The sequence below is a fragment of the Cervus canadensis genome, chromosome 6 (genome assembly GCF_019320065.1).
Source record: "Cervus canadensis isolate Bull #8, Minnesota chromosome 6, ASM1932006v1, whole genome shotgun sequence".
In the NCBI taxonomy this organism is placed as follows: domain Eukaryota; kingdom Metazoa; phylum Chordata; class Mammalia; order Artiodactyla; family Cervidae; genus Cervus; species Cervus canadensis.
This window is the reverse complement of record NC_057391.1, coordinates 85,834,860-85,860,573: the sequence shown is the minus strand read 5'-3', so window position 1 is coordinate 85,860,573 and position 25,714 is coordinate 85,834,860. Positions and strand designations below refer to the sequence as shown.

Below are 25,714 nucleotides of genomic sequence, written 5' to 3'. Positions count from 1 at the left end.
AATTACTAGCTGGAATCAAGACTGCTGGGAGAAATATGAACAACCTCAGATATGCAGATGATACCATTCTAATGGTGGAGAGCAGAGAGGAACTAAAGAGTTTCTTTAATCCATTTTGAGTTTATTTTTGTGTATGGTGTTAGAAAGTGTTCTAGTTTCATTCTTTTACAAGTGGTTGACCAGTTTTCCCAGCACCACTTGTTAAAGAGGTTGTCTTTTTTCCATTGTATATCCTTGCCTCCTTTGTCAAAGATAAGGTGTCCATAGGTTCGTGGATTTATCTCTGGGCTTTCTATTCTGTTCCATTGATCTATATTTCTGTCTTTGTGCCAGTACCAGACTGTCTTGATGACTGTGGCTTTGTAGTAGAGTCTGAAGTCAGGCAGGTTGATTCCTCCAGTTCCATTCTTCTTTCTCAAGATTATTTTGGCTATTCGAGATTTTTTGTATTTCCATACAAATTGTGAAATTCTTTGGTCTAGTTCTGTGAAAAATACCGTTGGTAGCTTGATAGGGATTGCATTGAATCTATAGATGCTTTGGGTAGAATAGCCATTTTGACAATATTGATTCTTCCAATCCATGAACACGGTATGTTTCTCCATCTGTTTGTGTCCTCTTTGATTTCTTTCATCAGTGTTTTATAGTTTTCTATGTATAGGTCTTTTGTTTCTTTAGGTAGATATACTCCTAAGTATTTTATTCTTTTTGTTGCAATGGTGAATGGTATTGTTTCCTTAATTTCTCTTTCTGTTTTTTCATTGTTAGTATATAGGAATGCAAGGGATTTCTGTGTGTTAATTTTATATCCTGCAACTTTACTATATTCATTGATTAGCTCTAGTAATTTTCTGGTAGAGTCTTTAGGGTTTTCTATATAGAGGATCATGTCATCTGCAAACAGTGAGAGTTTTACTTCTTCTTTTCCTATCTGGATTCCTTTTACTTCTTTTTCTGCTCTGATTGCTGTGGCCAGAACTTCCAACACTATGTTGAATAGTAGTGGTGAGAGTGGGCACCCTTGTCTTGTTCCTGATTTCAGGGGAAATGCCTTCAATTTTTCACCATTGAGGGTGATGCTTGCTGTGGGTTTCTCATATATAGCTTTTATTATGTTGAGGTATGTTCCTTCTATTCCTGCTTTTTGGAGAGTTTTAATCATAAATGAGTGTTGAATTTTGTCAAAGGCTTTCTCTGCATCTATTGAGATAATCATATGGTTTTTATCTTTCAATTTGTTAATGTGGTGTATTACATTGATTGATTTGCGGATATTAAAGAATCCTTGCATTCCTGGGATAAAGCCCACTTGGTCATGGTGTATGATTTTTTTAATATGTTGTTGGATTCTGTTTGCTAGAATTTTGTTAAGGATTTTTGCATCTATGTTCATCAGTGATATTGGCCTGTAGTTTTCTTTTTTTGTGGCATCTTTGTCTGGTTTTGGAATTAGTGATGGTGGCCTCATAGAATGAGTTTGGACACTTTCTAACACCATACACAAAAATAAACTCAAAATGGATTAAAGATCTAAATGTAAGACCAGAAACTATAAAACTCCTAGAGGAGAACATAGGCAAAACACTCTCCAACATAAATCACAGCAAGATCCTCTATGACCCACCTCCCAGAATATTGGAAATAAAAGCAAAAATAAACAAATGGGACCTAATGAAACTTAAAAGCTTTTGCACAACAAAGGAAACTATAAGCAAGGTGAAAAGACAGCCCTCAGAATGGGAGAAAATAATAGCAAATGAAGCAACAAAGGATTAATCTCAAAAATATACAAGCAACTCCTGCAGCTCAATTCCAGAAAAATAAATGACCCAATCAAAAAATGGGCCAAAGAACTAAACAGACATTTCTCCAAAGAAGACATACAGATGGCTAACAAACACATGAAAAGATGCTCAACATCACTCATTATCAGAGAAATGCAAATCAAAACCACAATGAGGTACCATTACACGCCAGTCAGGATGGCTGCTATCCAAAAGTCTACAAGCAATAAATGCTGGAGAGGGTGTGGAGAAAAGGGAACCCTCTTACACTGTTGGTGGGAATGCAAACTAGTACAGCCGCTATGGAAAACAGTGTGGAGATTTCTTAAAAAACTGGAAATAGAACTGCCATATGACCCAGCAATCCCACTTCTGGGCATACACACTGAGGAAACCAGATCTGAAAGAGACACGTGCACCCCAATGTTCATTGCAGCACTGTTTATAATAGCCAAGACATGGAAGCAACCTAGATGCCCATCAGCAGATGAATGGATAAGGAAGCTGTGGTACATATACACCATGGAATATTACTCAGCCATTAAAAAGAATTCATTTGAACCAGTCCTAATGAGATGGATGAAACTGGAGCCCATTATACAGAGTGAAGTAAGCCAGAAAGATAAAGAACATTACAGCATACTAACACATATATATGGAATTTAGAAAGGTGATAACGATAACCCTATATGCAAAACAGAAAAAGAGACACAGAAATACAGAACAGACTTTTGAACTTTGTGGGAGAATGTGAGGGTGGGATATTTCAAAAGAACAGCATGTATACTATCTATGGTGAAACAGATCACCAGCCCAGGTGGGATGCATGAGACAAGTGCTCCGGCCTGGTGCACTGGGAAGACCCAGAGGAATCGGGTGGAGAGGGAGGTGGGAGGGGGGATCGGGATGGGGAATACATGTAAATCCATGGCTGATTCATATCAATGTATGACAAAACCCACTGGAAAAAAAAAATAAATAAAAATTTAAAAAAAAAAAAAAAAGAGTTTCTTGATGATGGTGAAAGAGGAGAGTGAAAAGCTGGTTTAAAACTCACCTTCAAAAAATGAAGATCATGGCATCTGGCCCCATCACTTCATAGCAAATAGATGGGGAAAAAGTGGACACAGTGACAGATTTTATTTTCCTGGGCTCCAAAATCACTCTGGATGGTGACTGCAGCCATGAAATTAAAAGCCATTTGTTCCTTGAAGTAAAGCTATGACAAACCTAGACAGCATATTGAAAAGCAGAGACATCAGTTTGCTGAAAGGTCCATCTAGTCAAAGCTGTGGCTTTTCCAGTAGTCACGTACAGATATGAGAGTTGGACCATAAAGAAGGTTGAGCACCAAAGAATTGATGCTTTAGAACTGTGGTGCTGGAGAAGAATCTTAAGAGTCCCTGGGACAGCAAAGAGGTCAAACCAGTCAATCCTAAAGGAAATCAACCCTGAATATTCACCGGAAGGACTGATGCTGAAACTCCAATACTTTGGCCACCTGATGTGAAGAGCCAACTCATTGAACAGCCCCTCATGTTGGCAAAGATTGAAGGCGAAAGGAGAAGGGGGCAGCAGAGGATGAGGTGGTTAGGTTAGCATCACTGAATCAATGGACATGAATCTGAGCAAACTCTGGGAGATAGTAGAGGACAGAGGACACTGGCCTGCTGCAGTCCATGGGGTCACAAAGAGTTAGACATGTGACTTACATGCTTAGTGACTGAACAACAACAATTTTTAAATAATCATTTACCTAAGTGGTTGTGTCTTGATAAAAGATACCAGTGTCAATTTAATAAATGAGGCTGAATTTTAAAAATTGATTTGAATTTAATGCCTTGTATTTTCTCCTTAGAAGACATGCTAGTTCATTCACATCTACTAACTCTTAGAAAGGCATAACTATTTACTTAATCATACAAAAATTAAGTCTTCAGAATTGAAATGGACAAAGAGATAATTTATGATTATGGTATTGTCATTAGCCCAGCTGGATTATTTTATGTATGTGTTATATATTAACTTATTCTTAACTATTATCTTCATAGCACCAGAGGCTTAGAAGGGTTTTGAGAGATTATCTCATTGGCCTCCCTCTCTACCTCGAGAAGAGGTCCACTGATAATATTTTCATAACCTCCCTTGGGGATGTATCTTATTGGACAATCAATCTCATTGCAGGTATTTTATCCCCATATCAAACATGGGTTTTTCATGCTACAGTTAATTCTATTAGCTTCACTACTTTCACTGAGCTTGAATTAGAATATCTACCTTATTTTCTCTGTGCATTTGTACCTACTGAATCTTGAGAGAGGAGGTGTGGCATCCTTTGCTCTCAGCAGGAACAAGCTACAGTATTACCTCTGGAATGGCATGAACCAGCGTGTGTCTTAATACTTTTTGCCAAGCTCTGTGTTCATGTACTCAGCATATGAGTGAGGTGATGTATAAGTGATTAAAGAAAAAAAGCTACTGTAAAACCATTTATAGAGAATGACTTATTTTATTTTAAAACCTAATTATCATCTGGTGGTTTCCTATGAGCTGTAGAATGAAACAAAGGAGAAGAAAAGTTGTTCCAAAAATGATGACTGATTCTGTGTTTCTTTGTTTCTTTTGGTCTATTGCATTGGGTCAAATTTTTGAAGACACTGAATCAAATTTTGGGAAAAGAGATGAGTTCAATTTGTTCCTTCTGAGGGCTTTTTGTCCTGAAGGAATTCGCTGCATGTCACTTCACAGAGTGTTCTTCTTCTCATCTATTCCACTAACCCTCCATCCAACCCTGGTGTCTCCAGAGGTTAATAAACGAGTTTCAAAACTCACACTCAAAGAGTCTCAGAGCACCTAAAGAGGTCTGAGGCCCTGGGGTGGGGACCGGCCATCAGTTTAGGTCTAGACCAGGTCAACGGCCAATGACAGCCATCGTCTCCTCTCAGCTGTTCAGTGGCCTCTGTGAACTGAGTTGCTGACATTCATCCAGTCTCTGGACAGCTGTCCTCACAGAAAGCATCGCCTCAACGGGCATTAATGGGCTCTCTTGTGGCAGCCTCCATGGGCAATTCATTGAGTCTTCTCCTTTCTACATTCCTTTTTCTCCTCTCCACCAGCATCATCTTCCTTTTCTCCATTTCTGCTTTCCCCTCCTCCTGTGTTTTCCCTTTTCTTTTCCTTCTTGGTTTTGCCAGTAGGTGGCCTGGAAGAAAAAAAAAAAAAACAAAAACGAGCAGCAGCTGTTCCTGAGGGGAGAACGTCTTAACATCTCAGACAGTGCCCTCTGCCAGGGTTTGCCAAGGGACCTAAGACACGGCCGGGCTGCTGGGATAGACTGCTCATCCCTCCCACAGTGTCCGCCCTTCTTGGCCCCAGCCCTAAGCTGCTTGGCTCAAGGTGTGTCAGAATTGACTCTGGGGGTGTCTATTTTATCCACTGAGCCTCTCCTTTCATCACAAGGCAGGGAACACGACTGTTAGTAGAACAGATGGGCCCACAGGGAATTCTGAGTGATTCAGTCATTGTGGTGCAAACCCTTCATTATAACTCCCTCTCAGCACAACCAGGAGGCACCAGGAGTGGAAGGTTGTGGTGGCTGGGTTTCCCTGGTGGCTTAGCGGTTAAAAAAAAAAAAAAATCCACCTGCCAATGCAGGAGACACAGGTTCGACCCCTGGGTCAGGAAGATCCCCTGGAGGAGGAAAGGGCACTGTACTCCAATATTCTTGTCTGGGAAATCTAGATCTTATGGACAGAGGAGCCTGGCTGGCTGCAATCCATGGGGTCTCAAAGAGTCATACATGACTTAGCAACTAAATAATGACAATGTTTGTGATTTCCTTCTCTGAAATGCACTCTTGGCAGGTGGGTGTATATATGACAATCATATTCCCAGACCAGAATCAGTGCAACCTGTCCTGACCAGACATTATCGGATTTATAATATATTGATTAGACAAGTTTTTTTGTGAAAGTAAAATTTAATCTCCATTTAAAATCACTTTAGCAAATCACTTGAATTAGAAGGAATAAAATTTTATGAAACTAAGACTGCTTGAAAATCTGCAGCATGAATTCCATAGACTTCTTGAATGCCCTTGGATGTCTTCAGATAACAAAGAGTAGTAACTCTTTGTAACTTCCATCCTTGAAATCTCCAGGTCTGCTTTTAGGTTATCCAACTTCATCCTCTTAATCTCAATTTAAGAGTCAAAAGTAGACCAAAGGAAGCCTTATCACTCAGATGCTTACTTTTCCAACCAGAAGGAGGCAATGAATGCTCTCAAGCTATGAAAAGAGAAAAAAAAATTCAACAATTTTATAGTGGTTCTTTTCTTATTAAAAAGCCTAAATCACATTTCTCTAGCTACCTCTATTTAGTATTTAAAATCTGTGTACAGCATTGTATGGGGAAATTCAACCAACATACCACACATTGGCTTGTATTGCATGCTCAGCCACTCAGTCATGCGGCTCTCTGTGACCCCATGGACTGTAGCCTGGTAAGCTCCTCTGTCCATGGAATTTTCCAGGCAAGAATACTGGAGTGGGTTGCCATTTCCTTCTCCAGGGGATTTTCTTCACCCAGGATCAAACCCATATCTCCTGCCTTGGCAGGTGGATTCTTTACCACTGAACCACTAAGGCTAAGAACACTTATGTGATCAAGAATCTATCCAAGCTTTTCGAATGGAACCAAGAGCTTGAGTTGGTCAATATTAAACAGATACGGAATCCCAGATATGCTTTGTAATTCAGAAGGTAAAATTACCTAGTACAACCACTTTGGGCAAGGGTTTTCATTTTCAGAGTAATGACCAGGATCAGTAAAGTAGTCACATAGGAAAAGAATTGCGGTTTAGAGTTGGGGGAAGTATCCCAATACCAGCTCGGGCTCTACAACCTTGATGATCTACTTTCTCTCTTTTATATGTTGGGCCAAATCATCCTCTGGCACCTTATGGGTTGTTTTTGTCACTTAAAGGATATAAAATTACTTGAAGATCAAAGTGCTAAATATTAATAATTAGAATAAGCCATTATGCATCATAATAAAAAGAGAAATAGCTTTGGAGAAATATAATTTCTAAATTAGACAGACTGTCTAAAAAGAACAGTGCTTGGTTTTGTGATTTATATATTCATTCATTTAGAGAAAGTGATAGAAGAAATCTGAGAAATGTCATGATCAGATTGGCTATCTGCCAATTTGTTCTAATTTTTTTAAGAAAAAAAAACTGCTCAAACACTTCTGATTTTATAGGAAAGACCGTAAATAAAGAATGTAAAAAAGAAAAAAAAATCTGATTTTCACCATTTGTAGTCTGCACATGCCTTGAGCTTTGCATTTTAAAAGAAGGCATTTTTTTTTTCTGATTTTTTACCAAACCTTTTCCTTGCCTTGCCATTTCCAAACATACAACTCGCATTGAAAGCAAATGACAAGTGAGGGAGAACTGGTTCGTAGCTGCCAAGATATCTCTACCTTAAAGTAGCACTGGTTTAATTCACACAGGGCAAAAGGAATGTCTGAGAAGGGGTGAAATTTTCAGGCTTGGGCACTGAGTGGCAGTGTCCGTTCCTGAGTCCACAGCTCCTTCTGTCATTGTTCGCCGGCACTTCGGGCACCATCATTTTCCCATCTACACCAGTTAAAATACCATGTTGTCATTTCCCTTTGTCCCTTCTTTTCTTCCATAGTGCGTCAAGAAAACTGAGAGAATGGAGTGAACGTATATTATGTATACAAACAATATCCTTTGCTAACACTGTGTGCTAGTCATAGGAAAAATATTTTTCCATGTGACTTCTGCTCATTTTTCTAAGCTTTGACCTCTTCTCTAAAAATTCAGTCCATGTGACGCAAATCCAAAACTTGCCATGGGCTAAAGTGATGATAAAAATGAAGGAATCAGGTTTTTAGGACAATAGGGAGTGGTGAGGGTTGTGCCAATGGGAAGGACCACCCCCAAGTCCACCAGGTTGTACAAAGTTTTGGAGCACCCCGGTCAGGGTCACAACATATTGTATGTGAATGGTGCCCCCTAGTGTGGAGCGATGTATGCCCAGCCCATCTGTCCATTCAAGACACCTTCCTTGAACTTACCGTTTGCCAGGCATAGTTCTAACTGCTAGGAGATAGCAATGAACAAACAGACAGAAAACTCTGGTCTCTCAGAACCTAGAGGCATTCTCATTCAATTACTTTTTAAAGCCAAAAAGCACTATGCCAACCAGATAAAGTGCATATGCATGCTGAATTTGGCCCATGGGTCCACTAAATAATGACCCCTGCCCTAGGCTTTTGAATGAGTTCCGTGATCTTGCAGATTTTACCCACAGGGACAGAACACAGATATGGACCACGTATTTGCACCCGCTGCTTAACTCATGCGTAAGGAGAGCTCCTTGAACATGGAGAAGTCAGAAAATTAATTTTCAACTACCATTCTATATCCCTACCCCAATGTCTGTACTTGCCACCCCTTTTTCCAAGAAAATATAATTCCTAGAGGTGATCTGTTAGGTGAGTGAGGAAAGAAAATTAGAATGAGATGGAGGTCATGGCATTCTGCCAAAGCATTGTCTGACTAAGTACCTGTCTGTTCAGAAGGCGATGGGCAAAGCAAGCACTGAGCATGGTCAGTGTGACTTGAGACAATTCAAAGTCCACTCTTAACAACCTACAAATTCAATTAAAATTTTTTCAAGCAAAAAGGAAGAGTCCCCAAAGTATTATGTCTCTTAGGGGTTATGCTAACAGAAACAGGGCAATTGCAGAATTTAAAGAGCTCTCTTATAAAGAATGTATTTCTTACTCTGATGGCATCTTAATGACATTAGATAAAAGTTTTATTTAATCTGCATCTAGGCAAAATGGAATGGAAAGGAAGTCTGGTTACCTAGCTACTTTCATGGGTGGAAGATTTTCTTGTTTCTTTCTTTCTTTCTTTTTTTGCATTGGAAACTTCAGTAAAACGGAAAAGAAAATTTACACTAATTTTCTACAAGAAGCTTTAAAGAAGTGCTGTGATGGTATTCAAAGAGTTTAAAAGTTTTCCACCTCACAGTTTGGATTTTCTTAAATAAGATCATGACTCAAAATATTTAAAGAACCTAGGTCACAAATCTGACAGGAGATAGTTGTAGGATGCAGACATAAAGATGGAAGGTAAGCATTCACATCTTCCAAGAAAGAGAATAGAGATCATGTATGATCATTCTTCCTCTTTTCTACCTGCCTTCCAGGAACCTTTCTTTCCCAAACCCCTTATAAATAAATGAGAACAATAATAATAATCAGAGGAGAGTTTCCCCATCAACCCACATGCTATATTAAATAACTTTTCCCAAAGTTTGGGAGCATTTCCTGAAAACCCTCAAAGGTATTAATTTTTTCCTCTCTCTTTAAATCACAAAGCAAAATTCCACTGTCCCTCTGCCACCCCCCCTCTTCTAAAAAAAAAAAAAAAAAAAAACTTGTCGAGTTTTGCTTTTCTATTCACTGCAGTGCTGGCCAAAGTAAAGCCCTCTTTCTCAATGACGTCAAGATCTTTACCAAGATTAGGCTTTCATTTCTCTATTGCAGCAATTAGCCAGGGAATGTATAAAAGGCTTCAGGGAGACTCACTGGGCTGCAGAGAGAGGCACTTTGCACCACAGACAGAGCAGGAAGGAGCCAGAGGGAGTCAGGGAAAGAGGAGTCAGACGCTCCTGGGGAAGGGAGAGAGTGAGACAGGCTGGAGAAGAACAGAAAGTGTGTGTAAACGGAGTAAAGAGGGGAAAAAACTACCCTGAAAGCACATTTTCAAAACTCTGGCAATTCTAGAAAGAAACGGGCTACGTTTCTGAACACAGAGACAATGAAAAGCTACAGAAAATTTTGCAATCTCTGCCACAGTCTCATAGGTGCTTAGAAATGAAAGTAGAACTGCTTGTCTTTAACCGACTCTGAGAGGGGTAACTGGATTAGGGACGGGTACGCCAGTTTTTTTGTTTTTGTTTTTGTTTTTTTTTTAACATCTTAAATCCTGAAAAAAAAAAAAAAAAAGCAGCAGCTCCGAATTGAATGAATTGATGGGCACACTCCAACTGCTGGGCTGGAGAGACTGGAACTTGGTCTTGCCATTTCTGCTTCTTTGAAAAAGGAGACAACTTGGGCTTCTTTTTTAATTGAGTTTTCCTCCTTCTCTCCCCCTATCCCCCACCCCCACCCCCGACCCCCCCCTTCACCTCCCCCCACCCCTCTCCATCACCACCGCCCCCCCCCCCTTTTAAATAAGAGGGTGAAGGGGAACCAGAGCGCACAAGGGAACTGACCCGGGAGGCAGAGAAGATGGGCATCCTCAGCGTTGACTTGCTGATCACACTGCAGATTCTGCCAGTTTTTTTCTCCAACTGCCTCTTCCTGGCGCTCTATGACTCGGTCATTCTCCTCAAGCACGTGGTGCTGCTGCTGAGCCGCTCCAAGTCCGCTCGCGGGCAGTGGAGGCGCATGCTGACCTCAGAAGGAATGCGCTGCATCTGGAAAAGCTTCCTCCTCGACGCCTACAAACAGGTGAGCGGCGCTCCAGGGGCTCCTCCGCAGGGCTGTCGGGGGTGGGAGGCGGAGATGCTGGAGGGGACCCGATGCCCGCAGGAGCTGGGGGGTGAGCACTCTGGAGCCCTGTCTGGAGGCCCTAGGGTGATGCTTGGGTGTTTACTCTCTTCACCTGTTGCACAATCGCACACCTGAAATCTGGGGATGACAGATATTACTGAGTCCCAGTGACTGTGTGACTTCAGAAGGAGTCAGGAGTGGCTTGCTGTGACTTGGGAGCAGAGGGTATTTGTGCCTGTAGAATAAGGTTGGGAAACATCAGAAAGGTGTCCAGGGAGGGCAGATCCCTGCCTTTGTTCTGCTCTCATCATGAACTGGCAGTTTTGATGTTTTGCTTGATGAGAGGCTGCGTGAGACTTTAGGAAAGACTGTTCAATGGGTGGGCACTAAAAAGCAGGGAGAAAGCAAGACAACACCACGCAGAACTCTCAGAGAGCTGACAAGATTTAAGGAAATAACAGAGCAGGTGTGATTCAGCTGGTTGCAGCTTCATTCCTGGTAGAAGTAAGAGTTAATGGGAGCAAGTCTGTATGCCCGTCATCTCCTGCCTTGATCTGGATTTCAGCCTTTTGAAGCAGTTATCCAGCACTGAGTCTGGAGTTAACTCGGTATCTGTTTGAAAAGGAAAGATCTGAGAACAAGCTGTCAACCATCCAGACTTTGTTTGAGAAACCACATTTGCTTTGTTTCTCAAAACTTAAGCAGGTTGCCTTTAGACCGAGCAGATAAGTCTAAGGTTCACAACAGTCTCAAAGCTGTTATAACTGGTGGCTAGAACCATGGAGCGGTGGCTTCACTTACCTGCTGAAGCCATGTCCCAGGGGCTGCCCTCTCAAAACCAGAGAGGTGTTTGTTTCCAAGTGAAGAATGCTGCTTCAAGGTGGTGGAGCATCCTTGGATCAGATCTTAAGGGGCAAAGAGGAAAGGACACTGGGTCCTTTGTGAGTTTGCTCCCTCTGCCTATGCCCGTGTGACTCCTGAAGGTCCCTGAGCTTAGGGGGTATTGACTCATCCCATAAAAGCTACTATCAAAGCAGACATCCTTGATTTCCCCAACAGTATGGAGGGACCTTGCCTGAGATGCTGGGGAAAGGGCTTTAAGAGGAAGATGGGAACTAGTGAGGTGATGTATTATAGGCAGGCAGAACCTCAGAAACAGCTGGAAAACTAGAATAAGAGGAAGAAGAGAACAAGTCCTCTATAAATAAACACTAGAAAAATAAATCTAGTGAATTAACCTATGGTAACCAGGGGGGAATGGTTGGGGGGAAAGATAGATTGAGAGTTTAGGATTGACATGTACACACTGCTGTCTATAAAACAGATAGTCAACAAGGACCTATAATATAGAACAGGGAACTCTGCTCAATACTCTGTAATAACCTAAGTGGGAGAATAATTGGAAAAATAATAAGTATATCTATATGTATAACTGAATCACTTTGCTGTATGCCTGAACCTAGCAAAACATTGTTAATTAACTATACTCCAATATAAAATAAAAATTAAAAAATATCTCTGCACCAGCATAGGAAAGGAAGTCATTTCTAGTAACAAGGAATCTGGAGTAGGATCCTTCCACTGAAAATTAAACAAATGTTTAAGAAGAAAATATTCATGGTGAATTAGGAAAGTTTGACTTTGACACTTGTCTTTGTTATTGGTAGTAACCTGCAGAGGGTTTGTATTTGTTGTCTTAAAGATAGAAAAATAGTTAAGAGCGCTTGTTAGTAAGTGAAATTTTCTTTATAATAATATTAAATGATACTCAAAGTTCTAACACCAAAACCTCATTTTATATTATGTACATGGGCTGAATGGGTGATGTGGGAAGGAGCTATTGAGACGATCACTTCTTTTGCACACATGTATACACTGAATGTCTACGTTTCATTTTGGTGGGTAGAGAATTTAGAGGAGAGTGGGGCTTACACAATTGTGTCAGGTGTATTATGAATTAGGAAGTTCTTTCACCTGTATCTGTTTTTCCTAGGTGTTAGGAGATAACATGGCAATGTCAGTTATTTGATCTCTATTAAACTCTTCCTGTTTTGAAAGTCACTGACTTTTGCCATACAAGAGAAACCACTGCTTTGGAGAATTTTACCTATATCCATAGAAACCCTCACATAAACTATGGAGGTTGTAATGTCACCCACCCATGGTAAGTGAGGCTGTTTCTCCTCATCAGCAGCTTATTGAAATAAAAGGAGGAAAGGAAACATATACCTCTTTGATAAACTTGATCACTTATTTGTTTTTTCACCAACCTATAGTGTTTCATTGTGTTGCAATGTTTTGTTGTCCCTCCTCTAAGAGACTGAGAAGCTTGAGTGATCTGTTTTCTTCTTTGCACATGGTTTGTGTTCTTCTGTACTCTTTCTGTCCACTGATTTGATTAGTGACCAAGTTCATGACTGATGTAATGCTGTTTGTTTTCATGACTTATGTAATAGCTGCCATGAGAAGAAGCAACCCAAGAGCTCATATATCCTGAGATAAGACTGGACTGGGTGTGTGATGACTGGAAACGTGGTAAACACAGCTTGCACTCAATTTAGGTCTTCTTCCATCTCCAAGTGTAGCAAGGGTGGTGGTGGCATTTCAGGGTCACCCAGAACCTCTAAAACGGGTTGAATCACTTCCCCGAATGCTATTGTCATCTGGGCCACTGTCATTGGGTGTAGCCATGTCTAGAGACTCACTGGAGGAGTCTCTGTTTGGTATCACCCTGTTTCACAATCCTGACTTGAGGCTGCCACCCCCAGAAGCAGAGTGTTCCGGGATGTAGAGTGTGCACATACCATACAGTGAGGCAGGCCTTTTCTAACTCTCCTGGTTGTTGAATGGCAGATACTTGAGAAGCTATTTAGAGAAAGTGCGGTAAAAATGTTAGCCCTGTGTTTGGCTTCTGCAGGAGGCAACAAAGAAATGAAAAAAAAAAAAATTGGGACAAAATAAAACAGAAAACCCTTCTTCCTTAAAATGTTGCATGGGATTTAAAATGAACTTTCTAGGGAAGCCTGTAGAGAATTTGAGTTTGATTAGAGGGAGTCCCAAGCATGATTTTGATGAAAAAAGAAAATCTAATGGATTTTGTTGAGAGATTGAGGTGCATAATAGATATTTGTTATTTAAGTTTTCCCTAGTCAGTGTCACTGCATCTAACACTGCATCCTTGTGCTGGTGCTCAAAGACACAAAAATACAACCAGTAAGCAGACGGCTCTGTCTGGGAGGCTGGCTCCTACCTAAATGAAGTGTAAAAGTAAACACACAGTATAGATGCTGACACGCACTTTAGCTCCTACATGGTCAATACTGCTGTGGCACAGAAAACATATTCATTTGAACATATAATTTTGGTTTTGAAAGGGTCTCTTTAACATTCTCCTCCTCCTCTTCACTCCCCTCAGCCTTTTGACACTCGTTTCTATAATGGAAAATGGCTCTTCTAAGAACCAAACATTCCCCAAAGAACACAAGGCAGGCTACCACCAGAGTTTGTTCATCACTTGGATAAAACACTGGGAAATGATAGAGCTTTGAGCTATGTTTTCAAGTTACAAATCAAAAAGAATATGGCCAAACAGGGACTTGAACTCAGAGGAAAGAGTAGGTAGCTGATCCGCTGATTCGTTTGGCCAATTTGAATATAAATGGTTAAAATGCTGCTTAATAATTGTTTGGCCACGTTTGTAAGGACATTGACGTAGCCTGGTCATTATGTCAAAGAATTTGAAATTTCCTGATAGTTAATAGAGGCATTCCAGGGCTTTGGAGAGCAAGAAGGAGACGTAAAAAGAATTCTGCCACATACCTACCCCCATTTTTATCATTTGCTTTACTTTCTATCATGAGATTAGGTGATATTTTGTCCAGAGGCCTTTCTCAGGCTGTGGAAAAGGAAGAAAAACAAGGTTAGTAGTATATGCTCTATTTCCAGCTTCTACTTGATGAATGGTTCTTTCTTTTTTTCCCCCTTGCCCTGCATTTCACAGTCCACATGCTAAAGCAGCATTATCCTTGTCCTCATGCACTGAAAACTGTCAGCAAAAGGGATCCTATCATCAAGGGAATCAAATATACACCATATATTTACACTCTTGTTCATATTTATAAATATGGCTATGACAACATTTGAGCTTGGCCCAGAGATGTCTTCTGCTGTAAAAATGCAAACCCTTTATTTCCCTCCCTGGTTGGTGTTGTGTTGATGTTGATTATAAAAAACATAAGAAAGGACAAATGTAATAGTGCAGATGAGAGACATAAAAGTCAGTGATGACGATATTACATTTTACGTATGTCCTTTCTGATCCTTGCAAAATAAAGGGACCCTTTGGGAACATCGGAACTTCAAGACCAATTAGTGGAAATGATGCTTCTTGTGTTTGGGCATTAAATACTGGGCAGGGTTCTCTTTAGAGCGGCTAATGCTGGCAGGGAAAGAGGTACCGACCTAATTACTCTTCCGCAAGAGTAAAAAATGCCTTTTGAATGCCTCTTTGGCAAATATGTCTCATTAAGGACAAAAACCAAACACAAACCCTCTAAGAAGGAGAAATTAAGATGATAGGTAACTTGTGGCCAGGAGACTTTCTGTGCCACTGTGGGAAATTAAAACAGAGTTTGGGAGTACCAGGGGATAACTTGTTTTTGTCGAGCTTCTTTCCTGCAGCCTAAATGTTATTATGGACCAACTTTATTTTCTTCATCATTTTGGCTTTTTGTCAAGGAATGTTTTGCTCCTGGGGAAAGAATCTTCCACCATGGAAGACAGCAGTGATTCTCCCATTCCACCTTAGCAAGGTGTGAAGCAGAGTAAACTCAGAAATTCACCCTTTGAAACTTTGGTCATAGTACAAACTTAATTTTCTTGATGACCAAATAGGAAGGTGAGAAATGAACAATAATATCCATCTAAAAGATTTTTTTTTTTTTCAGTTTAAAGCAGACTTCCATTTTTTAAAAAGTTTTTTTCCTTTATTGTTGCTAAAGTATCCCATATCAGCAGTTTTTAGCAAAAATAGACAAATTTTGTGATTAGAATATGACATTTATAAAAACAGACTACTGGTCTACTCATGTCTAGCCCTTCAAATCATGGGTGTGTGTTTTCCCCTCCTAGTTGTAGTAATAGCATTGTGCATACCTATGCATTTTCTCTTACCTAATCACCCTCATGAACAAAAGTATAATTCTTTTTATGACATTCTAATCTGCAGTCAAGTCCTATGGCTGCTTTACAAAATGAAGAGGACTTGCTACTCTCATTTTATGCATGACCAGCAGAGATGACCAGGAACAGACCAACAGCATTGGGTGTGGCCTGTGAGAGTGCTCTACGGTGGGGTTCTGGGGGGTTCACCCTTCGAAATCATCTGCCTTGGTGAGGTCTGATGTTCACTGTAGGTCAAGGTTATTATTAAGTGTAAAATGCTTCACTGACCTCTAACTAAGATGATAACACCTACCATTCATTCAAAACTTTATTCAACAAAAAATTCCAAGCGTACATATCCATCATTCTCCAGCTTAACAAAATGCCAACCTCTGCCCCCTGCCCCACCAAACACACCTACTAAAGAACATGATATATCTGGTAGCTTATCCTAACTTTTGATTTTAAAGTAAAGGTGTTGTACTTGTTCTAAGTTTCTAAGTTGAACTAACATGTTTGTATTTTGAGAAAAATTATGTGGCTGACCTATACATTGTCACTAAAGAAATAGAAGGTGCTTTATTTAACTTTCCAAGAAAATTAATTATAGGTAACAAGAGAGTCCCTGTGACTGAGGTCAGATTAGATTACTCAGTTGAAGAATCAGGTATAATGCAAGGATCAACAGTTCAGCTTGGGTGAGAGTTAGGTGCATCAGAGGCCCATGTCACAAGGCCAACACAATTGTTCCGTTCTTAGAAATGACTCCAAAATGCAAGTGGATGTTTTCTACTTACCAGGAACCTACAAGTCTGCAGTCCAGAGATGATTCTTCTCCTGTGTGTGGGTTCCTCACTTAATGAGAAGTTGCTACAATAGCTAGTGGATTCAGACTGGTCTGAATGCATTCAGATCTTTGTATCACAGTATGTTGAGAAACACAGCACAACAATATTGTTGAAAGCAGCCATCCTAGAATCATTATTGCTTTTTTAAATGGGGAAGATCTAATGAGAAGGCGATGCTACCTTTTATCTAAATCTACAAAGAAGTACAAAAATAACCCATAGATTAAAATAAAAAGTTATAATACCTTTAGGATGTATATCTTTACATTTTAAGTACATTTTAAAATCTCAAGAGATGAATGTAGCTCATATAAAACAGTCCAGCTAAAAGTGGTTTACTAGATTTCTTCACCTAGTTTCACTTACAAATTAACCAGGAACATTAATATAAAGAAAACCTTTCTCCTGACAGTGACTGAAAACAAATGTACTTATTTCAATCACAACACCACCTTCCTTTTCTAAGAAAGAAGATTATTATTTTAAGATTTATTTTAGAAAGCTTATAGTCCTTGTTTTAAACCTGCCCTGCTAGGATTTTCCACAAGGGAGATAAAGGATTTCTTGACTTCTTCTTCTGCAGTTAAAACAAGTTATGCATTAACATCAGGTAGAAGCTTCTCCATGAAACCCCTTGATTATTTTATATCAGTTTAGATTGTTGAGTTTTTAACAATTCGCTTGTAAGTAACTTCAATTAACAGCAATGTTATATGCAGTGGTATTTATATGAGGGGGAAAAGTGAATCCAGTTGGAGGTGTTTTGTAATATTAAGGATAGTGTATAAAAATCAATTATACTCTTGTAAGTTGTCCCCAATGTTATTGGCTTTGATTAAACCATTCTAGGGGAAGATCCAATTCTGTTAATTCAAACTGAAGTAATTGGCTCTTTTATGTTGCCTGCTTTTTATTATCAATTTAGAGATTCAAAGGCCAGCAAACTTTCTTTCAGCCTGTGTTCAATGATTTAAAACACATACAAAGGGAGCACCTAGAACAATTTTGCTCTACACCTCTTCTGCCCAAGTATTCCATAATTCAGAGGAATTTGTTAATAAAATGTATGGTAGGAAAGTAAATGGCTTGTGACTTCCGAAAGTGAAACAGACTAAAACACACATGAAATATGAGAAATTAAAAGTCAAATTCTACAAAAGATAAAAGTGTATGTTTTCATTCATTTGTTTCTGTAATAGAAATGGCGACGTTCTAAGTCAAAAGAACCCCAAAGTATGCAGTAGCCATAGAAACCTCCGGAAATGATGTCATACCAAGGAAAGCTCGAATCACTTCTAAGAATAATTATATTACAACATACAATTACGCAGAAAAACGGTATTCAGTTTCACGTTTGCATGGCATCTGTGATCGCAACTTACACTCCCACAATGATAGACAGTGTACAGAGCTCTTTTCCCTGGGTCATCTTTCCATAAACATACGAGGAAGATGGGCATCGTAAATGACCATTTTACAGATGGGATAGCTGCAGCACTTAAGAGATTAAGTGGGAGTAACTCTTCTTATAAATGGCAGACACCAGGTTTTCGCGTTCTGGGTAGGAATAAGCCCACTGGTATCCTTGTCCATTGGTTCAGATTAAATGACTTTTAGGCAAGACTATAAAGGACTTTCTTGAGTACTTTAGAATTCAGAAGTGGGAATTCAGAAAGAGGTGCCATGTCCCACAACTCTGATCATTTATTTTAAAGTAGACCATTCACTTTTCACTTTTAAAATGAAGTCCATTAATCATTTGTTATATATTGTGAGCTAAGCACTGACAGAGTAAGGACAGTAAAGAACACCAGTCTCAACTTAATTATGAAGACAGTCAGCTGCAGTACCTTCAGTGATGAAAAAATTACCTTTAGTGGCGAGACAGAATGAAAAAGACTTTTATTCTCTTTAGGGCCATTCATCACCTTACCTGCCATGATGGGTCTTTACTCAAGTCAATATGTGTTTACCATATCCTCCGAAGGAAATAGCGCATTTTATTAGAGCCAACTGTTTCTGTGCAGAGTGAAGTGAGCGCGTGTTTCACGTGGTATTGCCTCTCTCTTTCGTTTTCCATCGCCAGGTGAAATTGGGTGAAGATGCCCCCAATTCCAGCGTGGTGCATGTCTCCAATCCGGAAGGAGGTGACGCCAGCGGAAATGGTGCCCAGGCGAAAACAGTGGATGGGACTGAGTGCCACCTTCTGGACTTCGCCAGCCCTGAGCGCCCACTGGTGGTCAACTTCGGCTCGGCCACCTGACCTCCTTTCACTAACCAGCTGCCAGCCTTCAGCAAACTGGTGGAAGAGTTCTCATCCGTGGCTGACTTCCTGTTGGTCTACATTGATGAGGCTCATCCTTCAGATGGTTGGGCGGTGCCTGGGGATTCTTCTTTGTTTTTCGAGATAAAGAAGCACCGGAACCAGGAAGACCGATGCGCGGCAGCCCACCAGCTCCTGGAGCGTTTCTCCTTGCCGCCCCAGTGCCGGGTTGTGGCTGACCGCATGGACAACAATGCCAACGTCGCCTATGGGGTAGCCTTTGAACGCGTGTGCATTGTTCAGAGACAGAAAATTGCTTATCTGGGAGGAAAGGGCCCCTTCTTTTACAACCTGCAAGAAGTCCGGCGTTGGCTGGAGAAGAATTTCAGCCAGAGATGAAGGCTAGATTAGCTGGTTAAAAGTATGATTGTAACAGAGCTTTTTTTGTTTTTTTTTTTTTTAATTTATGTAAAGACAAGGAAACTAAGAATTCAATCCACTATTTCAACTGAGTCCCATTTTCTCACTGAAAGACGGGAATTTACGTGTCAGAAGAACATAAACCTCTAACATCTCGATATTACTTTCACCACTTAAATGGCTTTTGGCTAAATAGTAGCCCCATCTCTTCTCTTCCCGGTGAAAAGCCCTGAATGAAAAGATCCCAAGATGGAAAAGAAGAAAACTTGTTTCAGCATGTGTTCATTTCTGCCCTGAGAAAAGAAGTGATACAGCTGATGCCTGCCCTGGGACCTGAAGAAAAGACTTACCGGAATGACTGCTATGTTAGGGGTGCCTCCATCCTTGTTGGTGTAAAGGGTACTAGTTGGGCCTTATTCAGCGTGGATAAAGCCCAACTGGATATTTGCCAAATTGTTACTTAGAATGAGTCTTCAAGCCCAGGCCATGTGGTTAGGACCTTATTGTTTAACATGTTAGAGAAGCTTCTGACCTAGTTTCTAGCCATGTAGTGCTCTATGCCAGTCTAAATATCCTAGAACTCGAAGGTATATTTGCAGATATCAAGAATGATACCTACTGGAGTGTTAGAATGGTCACCTGATATCTGATGGTTACTTTCTAGGCAGGTGGAGAAAGTGCTAGAAGCAAATCAAATCGTCAAGCTAGGAAAAGGAGGCAGAAAGATTAGGAGGCTTCATAGAGCTTCACCTTGAAATTGTAGAGAGTGGTACTAATTTGTCAGTCATGGAAACATGGAAACATATGCAAAGCTAGAAGAAGAAGCTCCACTAAGATAGCATAGAGAATATACATATGAAATCAATGTATTTGTCTTATACTCTTGGATTGAAGAGAAAGGGGGGTTGAGAGGGAAAAAAAGCATTTTAATATTTGTACTACTTTTTGAAACATGTTTGTGGTGCTTACATGTTCAGTAGGTGATTATACCTCGTGATGCTGATGCAAGGTAACATCAGGGGGCCCAGTGGGGCCGGGGGCCCCCTCTCCATCCCTACAGATGTGCTGTGGTCCCACTGCTTCTTGGTCTGGGTGTTCTCTGAATGATGAGCTCAGCAGTAGAGAGCCAAACAGAGGACGAGAAAGTGTGAGACAGTTCCCATCAGCGATTGTGGAGGCTTTGCTTCTAAGGCAATCCTCAGGATCATGGAGTGTGGTAGGGTGGAATTCCCATTCATATTTAATTTGGACTTGGGTTTTCCTTTGTTCCTCTTAGATGAGGTATAGTCATCTAAGACTTCTGTAGTACATTTTTATAATGCTATTTTAATATATATACCATATTTCTCTTTAAAATGAAGATATTATAGTTTTACTTATAAGTAATATAAGTAATAACTAATATCCTAACTTCCAAAAGAGATCAACCAATTTTGTATATTAAATTTTTATTGTAAATTTGAGGATGTTGTCAGATCATAGTATATAGTTATATTTATATGTACATTCAAAGGTTCTTTTGGCCATTCCATTAATAATTGAATCATAAAACTAATAGAAAAGATATCTAAAATCAAAAATATCTTCCTGAACTAACTGCCTGAAATCAGAAAAAAATGGGAACTGAGTGTGCAAGAACCAAAAACCATTTTTTTTTTTAAATGGAGCAACGTAATAGTCACATCACTGCATCGTTTATTGTCTAGATATTAAAGTGCCATTTTAACTGATTATTTTTAACTGCAACATTTAAGCTTCTCACTGTTCTAAATTCTACAAAATGTACCAACAAAGAAACAAATTTTGAAAATGTGACATTAATGAATTTCTGGAAAATCACATTGAGATGAGATTACTTCTGAGTCCTCAGTTGTTAAACCCTGTAACTCGAGGCTTATCGGTATAGCCCCTTGATTTTTATCTTCAAAATGGTATCGAGATTTATGTGGTGTCCTGGGGAAGAGAAAGAAAAGTTGGTGGCAGCACACTCAGGCTGTCGTCTTTAAACCTCCCCTTTGTTCCACACATACAATAAGGGAACAGGATGTTGGCGAAGCTGGTGGGGGGATGAGACGTGGCTAAGGCAGGCAGTGCCAGTTGTCTGGGGGAAAGGGGGATGAGAAAACTACCCTGCTGTGATACATTTTTAAAGAAAGAGAAGGTTGTGTGCATGCAATTCTTCTCCCTGAGGATAGGCCGGTGGAGACAGGAAGCAGTAGGAAGTAAACCTACAAAGGTAAAGGCTGAATATCAGGGACAAAGACATGTTCAGTGGAACACAGGAGAGTTACCGGAAGAAAGGCTGTTGAGGGCCAATGGAGAAAGTGAATTGACAAAGCTCAGGAATCCTACAATATGTAAAATGGCTTGGTGTTATCAGAGTTAGGAGAAGCCTATAACTATGTAACTTATTTATCTCAACATGAACTTTTGTGATTTCCTGTGGTGTATCTTTAAGGAACTTAATAAGAACTCATTATTTGAGATAGAGGAGAATCAGTGTTTAGCTGGTATGCTCAGAGAAATTCTTAGATTGTCAATATCCTGAAATTGACAGGTATTGTCAATACCCTGAAATCAACACCCCACCTATCTTATCTTTTATAAAGTATGTTCCTTTGAAGAATATTTGTTCCTGTTCTCACAAGGCAAAATTTATAAATTTATATATATATGGTATAAGGTATAAGTTTATATATACATATATAAACTTATATATATATATATATGATGTCTTTTTTTAGAACCTAAACCTTTCCCTCCCACCCAACCCCATAGGCTATGTTTACATGGAGCTATCAGTTTAGCCTTTTAAACTGAATTAGCTTGTCTATTATAGAAATACTTTCCAAGCAATTTTGGGTGTTATTTATAGCATCTGGATTTACTCAAACATTTACTGTTTGAAAGACTTATGTCTTGGAACTATTCAAAACTTACTTTATTATATTGCTTAGAGAAAATAATAGTGAAATCAATAATGACTTTCTTGAATGGGCAGAAGTGAAATGCTTGCACAATAGGATAAGTGTTTCATACAGATTGGGCTTCCCTGGTGGCTCAGATGGTAAAGAATCTGCCTCCAATGCAGGTAGACCCAGGTTCAATCCCTGGGTTGGGAAGATCCCCTGGAGAAGGAAATGGCAGCCCACTCCAGTATTCTTGCCTGGAGAACTCCATGGACAGAGTAGCCTGGTGGGCCTCAGTTCATGGGGTTCCACAGAGTCGGACACGGCTGAGTGACTAACACTTTCACTTTCATACAGATATTAAAATGTATCTGACCTCCTTAGAAGCAGGTTAGTGCTGTACTTGCTATGTGTAGCTGAAGTTATGATCATTTAACTCATATGACTTTTCATATTCATATTTTTGATCTCTGGTCTTCTGTCTTCACCTTGCTTGTAGAATGTACCCCTGATTTTTGGTAATATCAACTTTGAAATGGTCTATTGATTTAGTTAAGTGGTGGCTCAGATGATAAAGAATCTGCCCACAATGCAGGAGACCTGGATTCGACCCCTGGGTCAGGAAGATCCCCTGGAGAAGGGAATGGCAACCCACTCCAGTATTCATGCCTGGAGAATCCCATGGACAGAGGAGCCTGGTCAGCTACAGTCCATGGGGTTGCAGAGAGTGGAACACAACTGAGTGACTAACACTTTGACTTTCCTACCACTAACCAGGAAATGCCAATTCTGTGATCAAGAAGAGCAGAAAGGCCTGCTCTCTTTCATTTTGTCTGAGTGTATTTCACATTTTGGGCTCTTGAATAAAACTTATGAAATATGGGGAGATCATACATGGATGCTGCCTTGCTGCATAAAATACCAGAGACGCAGGTTAAAGACAATGTCTGTGCCTTTGGGGAAATTCCCAGCTGGATATAGGATATCAGTTGCCCTCAGCAAGCACTATGGGCTTTGTCCCCAGCAAGCAGAACACATTGATGTACATGCAAGACTTCCTATCCTGTGGATGATAAGAGGATAAACATGGACATTTATTCTACCTAATTTCTGACTTACAGTTGGAAGATAAACTTAATTACAATCAGATGGCCATTGCAAAGGGAAAAAATAGACACTCACTTCTGTCCCACTGAAGGATTAATAAAACCTTTGCCAGCATTTAAAGCTTTTCAGAACATACTCGGTGCTATTCTCTGAGCACTGGAGATTAACAGTGAGATTTTTAATTTCTCAGTGAGGTTTTAATTTAATTTTAAAATTAAAAAAATAATTTTTAAAGAAAAACAGGAGTTTTTCTTTAAAAAAATGATATTGCCAAAAATCAGAGCTAAAATATTTTTAGTTAGATTTCAACCTCCTCTCTTCTTCCTCCTTTACTTTAAACATACAAGCTAAGCCCAGTCTTCCTATGTAAGTCCAGATGGGGTGTAAGTACCAACCTCTGCTTGGTGATCCACCCTCTCTCTGTAGTGTCCTGTATGAAAGAAGAGGGACAGGACTTGGGCGATTCAGGAAGTTGCAGACTGGGAAGAACTAGGCCCTGGGGGCTTAGTCTATTGATCTGGGAAGACCTGAAAAGAAACTTCTCACCTTTGGAGGAGGGCTGATGAGTGCCATTAGAGTGGCTTTAGCAAAATATTTGGCCACTTCCTAATGCCTTCCCTTCTGGATAGCTCCAGAAGCAAGTTCTCAGACTTAAGATCCAGTGCTATTCCAAGGTGAGTCAACAAGTCGATGGCAAATACGTAGTGGTCTCTGAACAATACTGCCCATGCAAGTTGGGGCTCTCTGCCATCTTGGACAGCAGCACTGGAGCTCCATGGAGTTTATTTTTTTCTAACTTGCTGCAGAGACTTTGACGACCCAAGAGATGGTTAATGAAGTCACTATTTTGGCTCAAAACTCCCATCCCCCCCACCAAAAAAAAAAAAAAAAAAAAAGCCAATAGGTAAACACATAAATGAAGGAAGCCCACAGAACAGAGTGGGAAGGAAAGAAAATCCTCTCAAGGCTTCTCCAGTCTGTGTCACTGGTTGGTGCGGTCTTTATGGGTGTGAAGATTGGAAGATGTCATGACATAAGAATCCAATACTTTATAACCAAAGCAATTAAAAGATATTGGGTAGGGAATGTTGGCCAGTTTTGTTTAAATTTGCATCACATCATCACCAGACTCCATCTCTCGCCCAGATAATCGGGCACCCGGACGGGGAGATTAGAATGTGCAGAAGTTACTAGTGTGCAAATGATAACTGCTAACGAAAGAGTCCTTCACTCAGTTAGTGGTTGGATGTAGTCACACTCGTTTGCCTCTGCCCATCCTCGCCTCCCTAGCAAGGAGAATATTCGGGGCATGATGCTATGAGTACTGGGTAAATGTGGTGAGAATGTGTGTGTGTGTTATCTCTGCTTCTCAACTGCAGAAACAGAAATGCTTTGGAGATTATCAGTAGAAAGAGTGTTATTATATTGGTGCTGAGTGGTATGTGTGCTTTTAAATTTGTTCTTTATTTTAATAAACTTTGAATAAAAGAATAAAGTTACTCTTTGGTTCTACTTGTTTATTTTTAACTTACTCTCTAGACCTTGCCCCTGGCTGGAATACATTCATGGTTGACAAGGGAAAGAGAATCCATCATTCTAATATTTATTCCTTGGTATTTGTGGGCAAAATCGCCAGCAATGCCAGGTTATTTTAATCTCATGCTGTGTGCCAGAGTCTTCAAGGAAATCAAGACAAGTTAAAAGAAAATCTTCAGATACTTTCCATATTCATGAACAAGTTGCACTCAGAATTCATGGAAAGGGGCCTGTTAAAGGGACTGTGGAGCAAACTGTTACTTTGTTATGTTTACACCCCAGGTTTTCTAAGTGCAAAAAATAAACCTTCCAAGAAGTTGGTTTAAGCAATACATATAACACATACAGTACATATGTATGTATGTGTGTGTGTGTATATATATGCATATATATGTAGTTATGTATATATTGATATGTATATGTGTGTATAATTATTTACATGATTGTTCACTAGTGTGTGATGAAAAAACCAACATCTGAAAACATTTACATTAGGCACTTTCCACTGTGAGATGATATAAAGGATAAGAATGGTATACGAAGGCGGTGTCCTGTTAATGACAAGGAATATTATTTGCAACATGGTTAAATATGGGCTTCCCTAGTGGTTCAAACAGAAAAGAATCTGCCTGCAATGCAAGAGATGGGGGTTTGATGCCTGGGTCAGGAAGACCCCTAGAGAAGCAAATGGCAACCCACTCCAGTATTCTTGCCTGGAGAATCCCACGGATGGAGGAGACTGGCGGGGTACAGTCCATGGGGTTACAACGAGTCAGACACGACTGAGTGACTAACACTTTCACTACTCTTTTAAAATATGTGCATTTTGTTCCTGAAAACAGGTGACTTAACCAAAGTTTTAGTATCTTTTGAGACTCTTGCTCATAATTCCCTATACATAGTAATTTAACTAATATTTGTAGTATCTTATATTCCAGAATTTCAATGGAAATGTAAATAACCATTACTTTGACAACTATCAATGGAATTTCTATTCCTCGTGAGGTGTACCCTGTGCTGGGCTCAATGAGATGTGAAAAAGCAGTAAAACTATACAAAGACGTCACTACCTCAAGGAATCTGTCA

At 39.9% G+C, this 25,714-nt stretch overlaps 1 protein-coding gene and 1 long non-coding RNA gene across 3 annotated transcripts in view; one reads left to right on the top strand and one right to left on the bottom strand.

Moving 5' to 3' along the window:
• DIO2 (iodothyronine deiodinase 2) overlaps positions 1-24,591 on the top strand; it is a 252,774-nt gene extending 228,183 nt beyond the window's left edge. The window contains exons 5-6 of one of the 2 annotated variants that reach the window (XM_043472688.1): positions 10,066-10,340; positions 18,480-24,591. In XM_043472688.1, coding sequence (XP_043328623.1) covers positions 10,066-10,340; positions 18,480-19,067 — 863 coding nt within the window. In that variant the 3' untranslated portion in view covers positions 19,068-24,591. The remainder of the gene's footprint in view (positions 1-10,065; positions 10,341-18,479) is intronic. The other variant, XM_043472690.1, reaches the window with a different exon arrangement.
• LOC122443922 lies at positions 4,278-11,292 on the bottom strand. Its single transcript, XR_006270146.1, has 3 exons — positions 11,184-11,292; positions 10,103-10,617; positions 4,278-6,070 (listed from the first exon to the last, which is right to left on the bottom strand). It is a non-coding gene; the product is annotated as an uncharacterized LOC122443922 (long non-coding RNA).
• Positions 24,592-25,714: the final 1,123 nt, after the last annotated feature.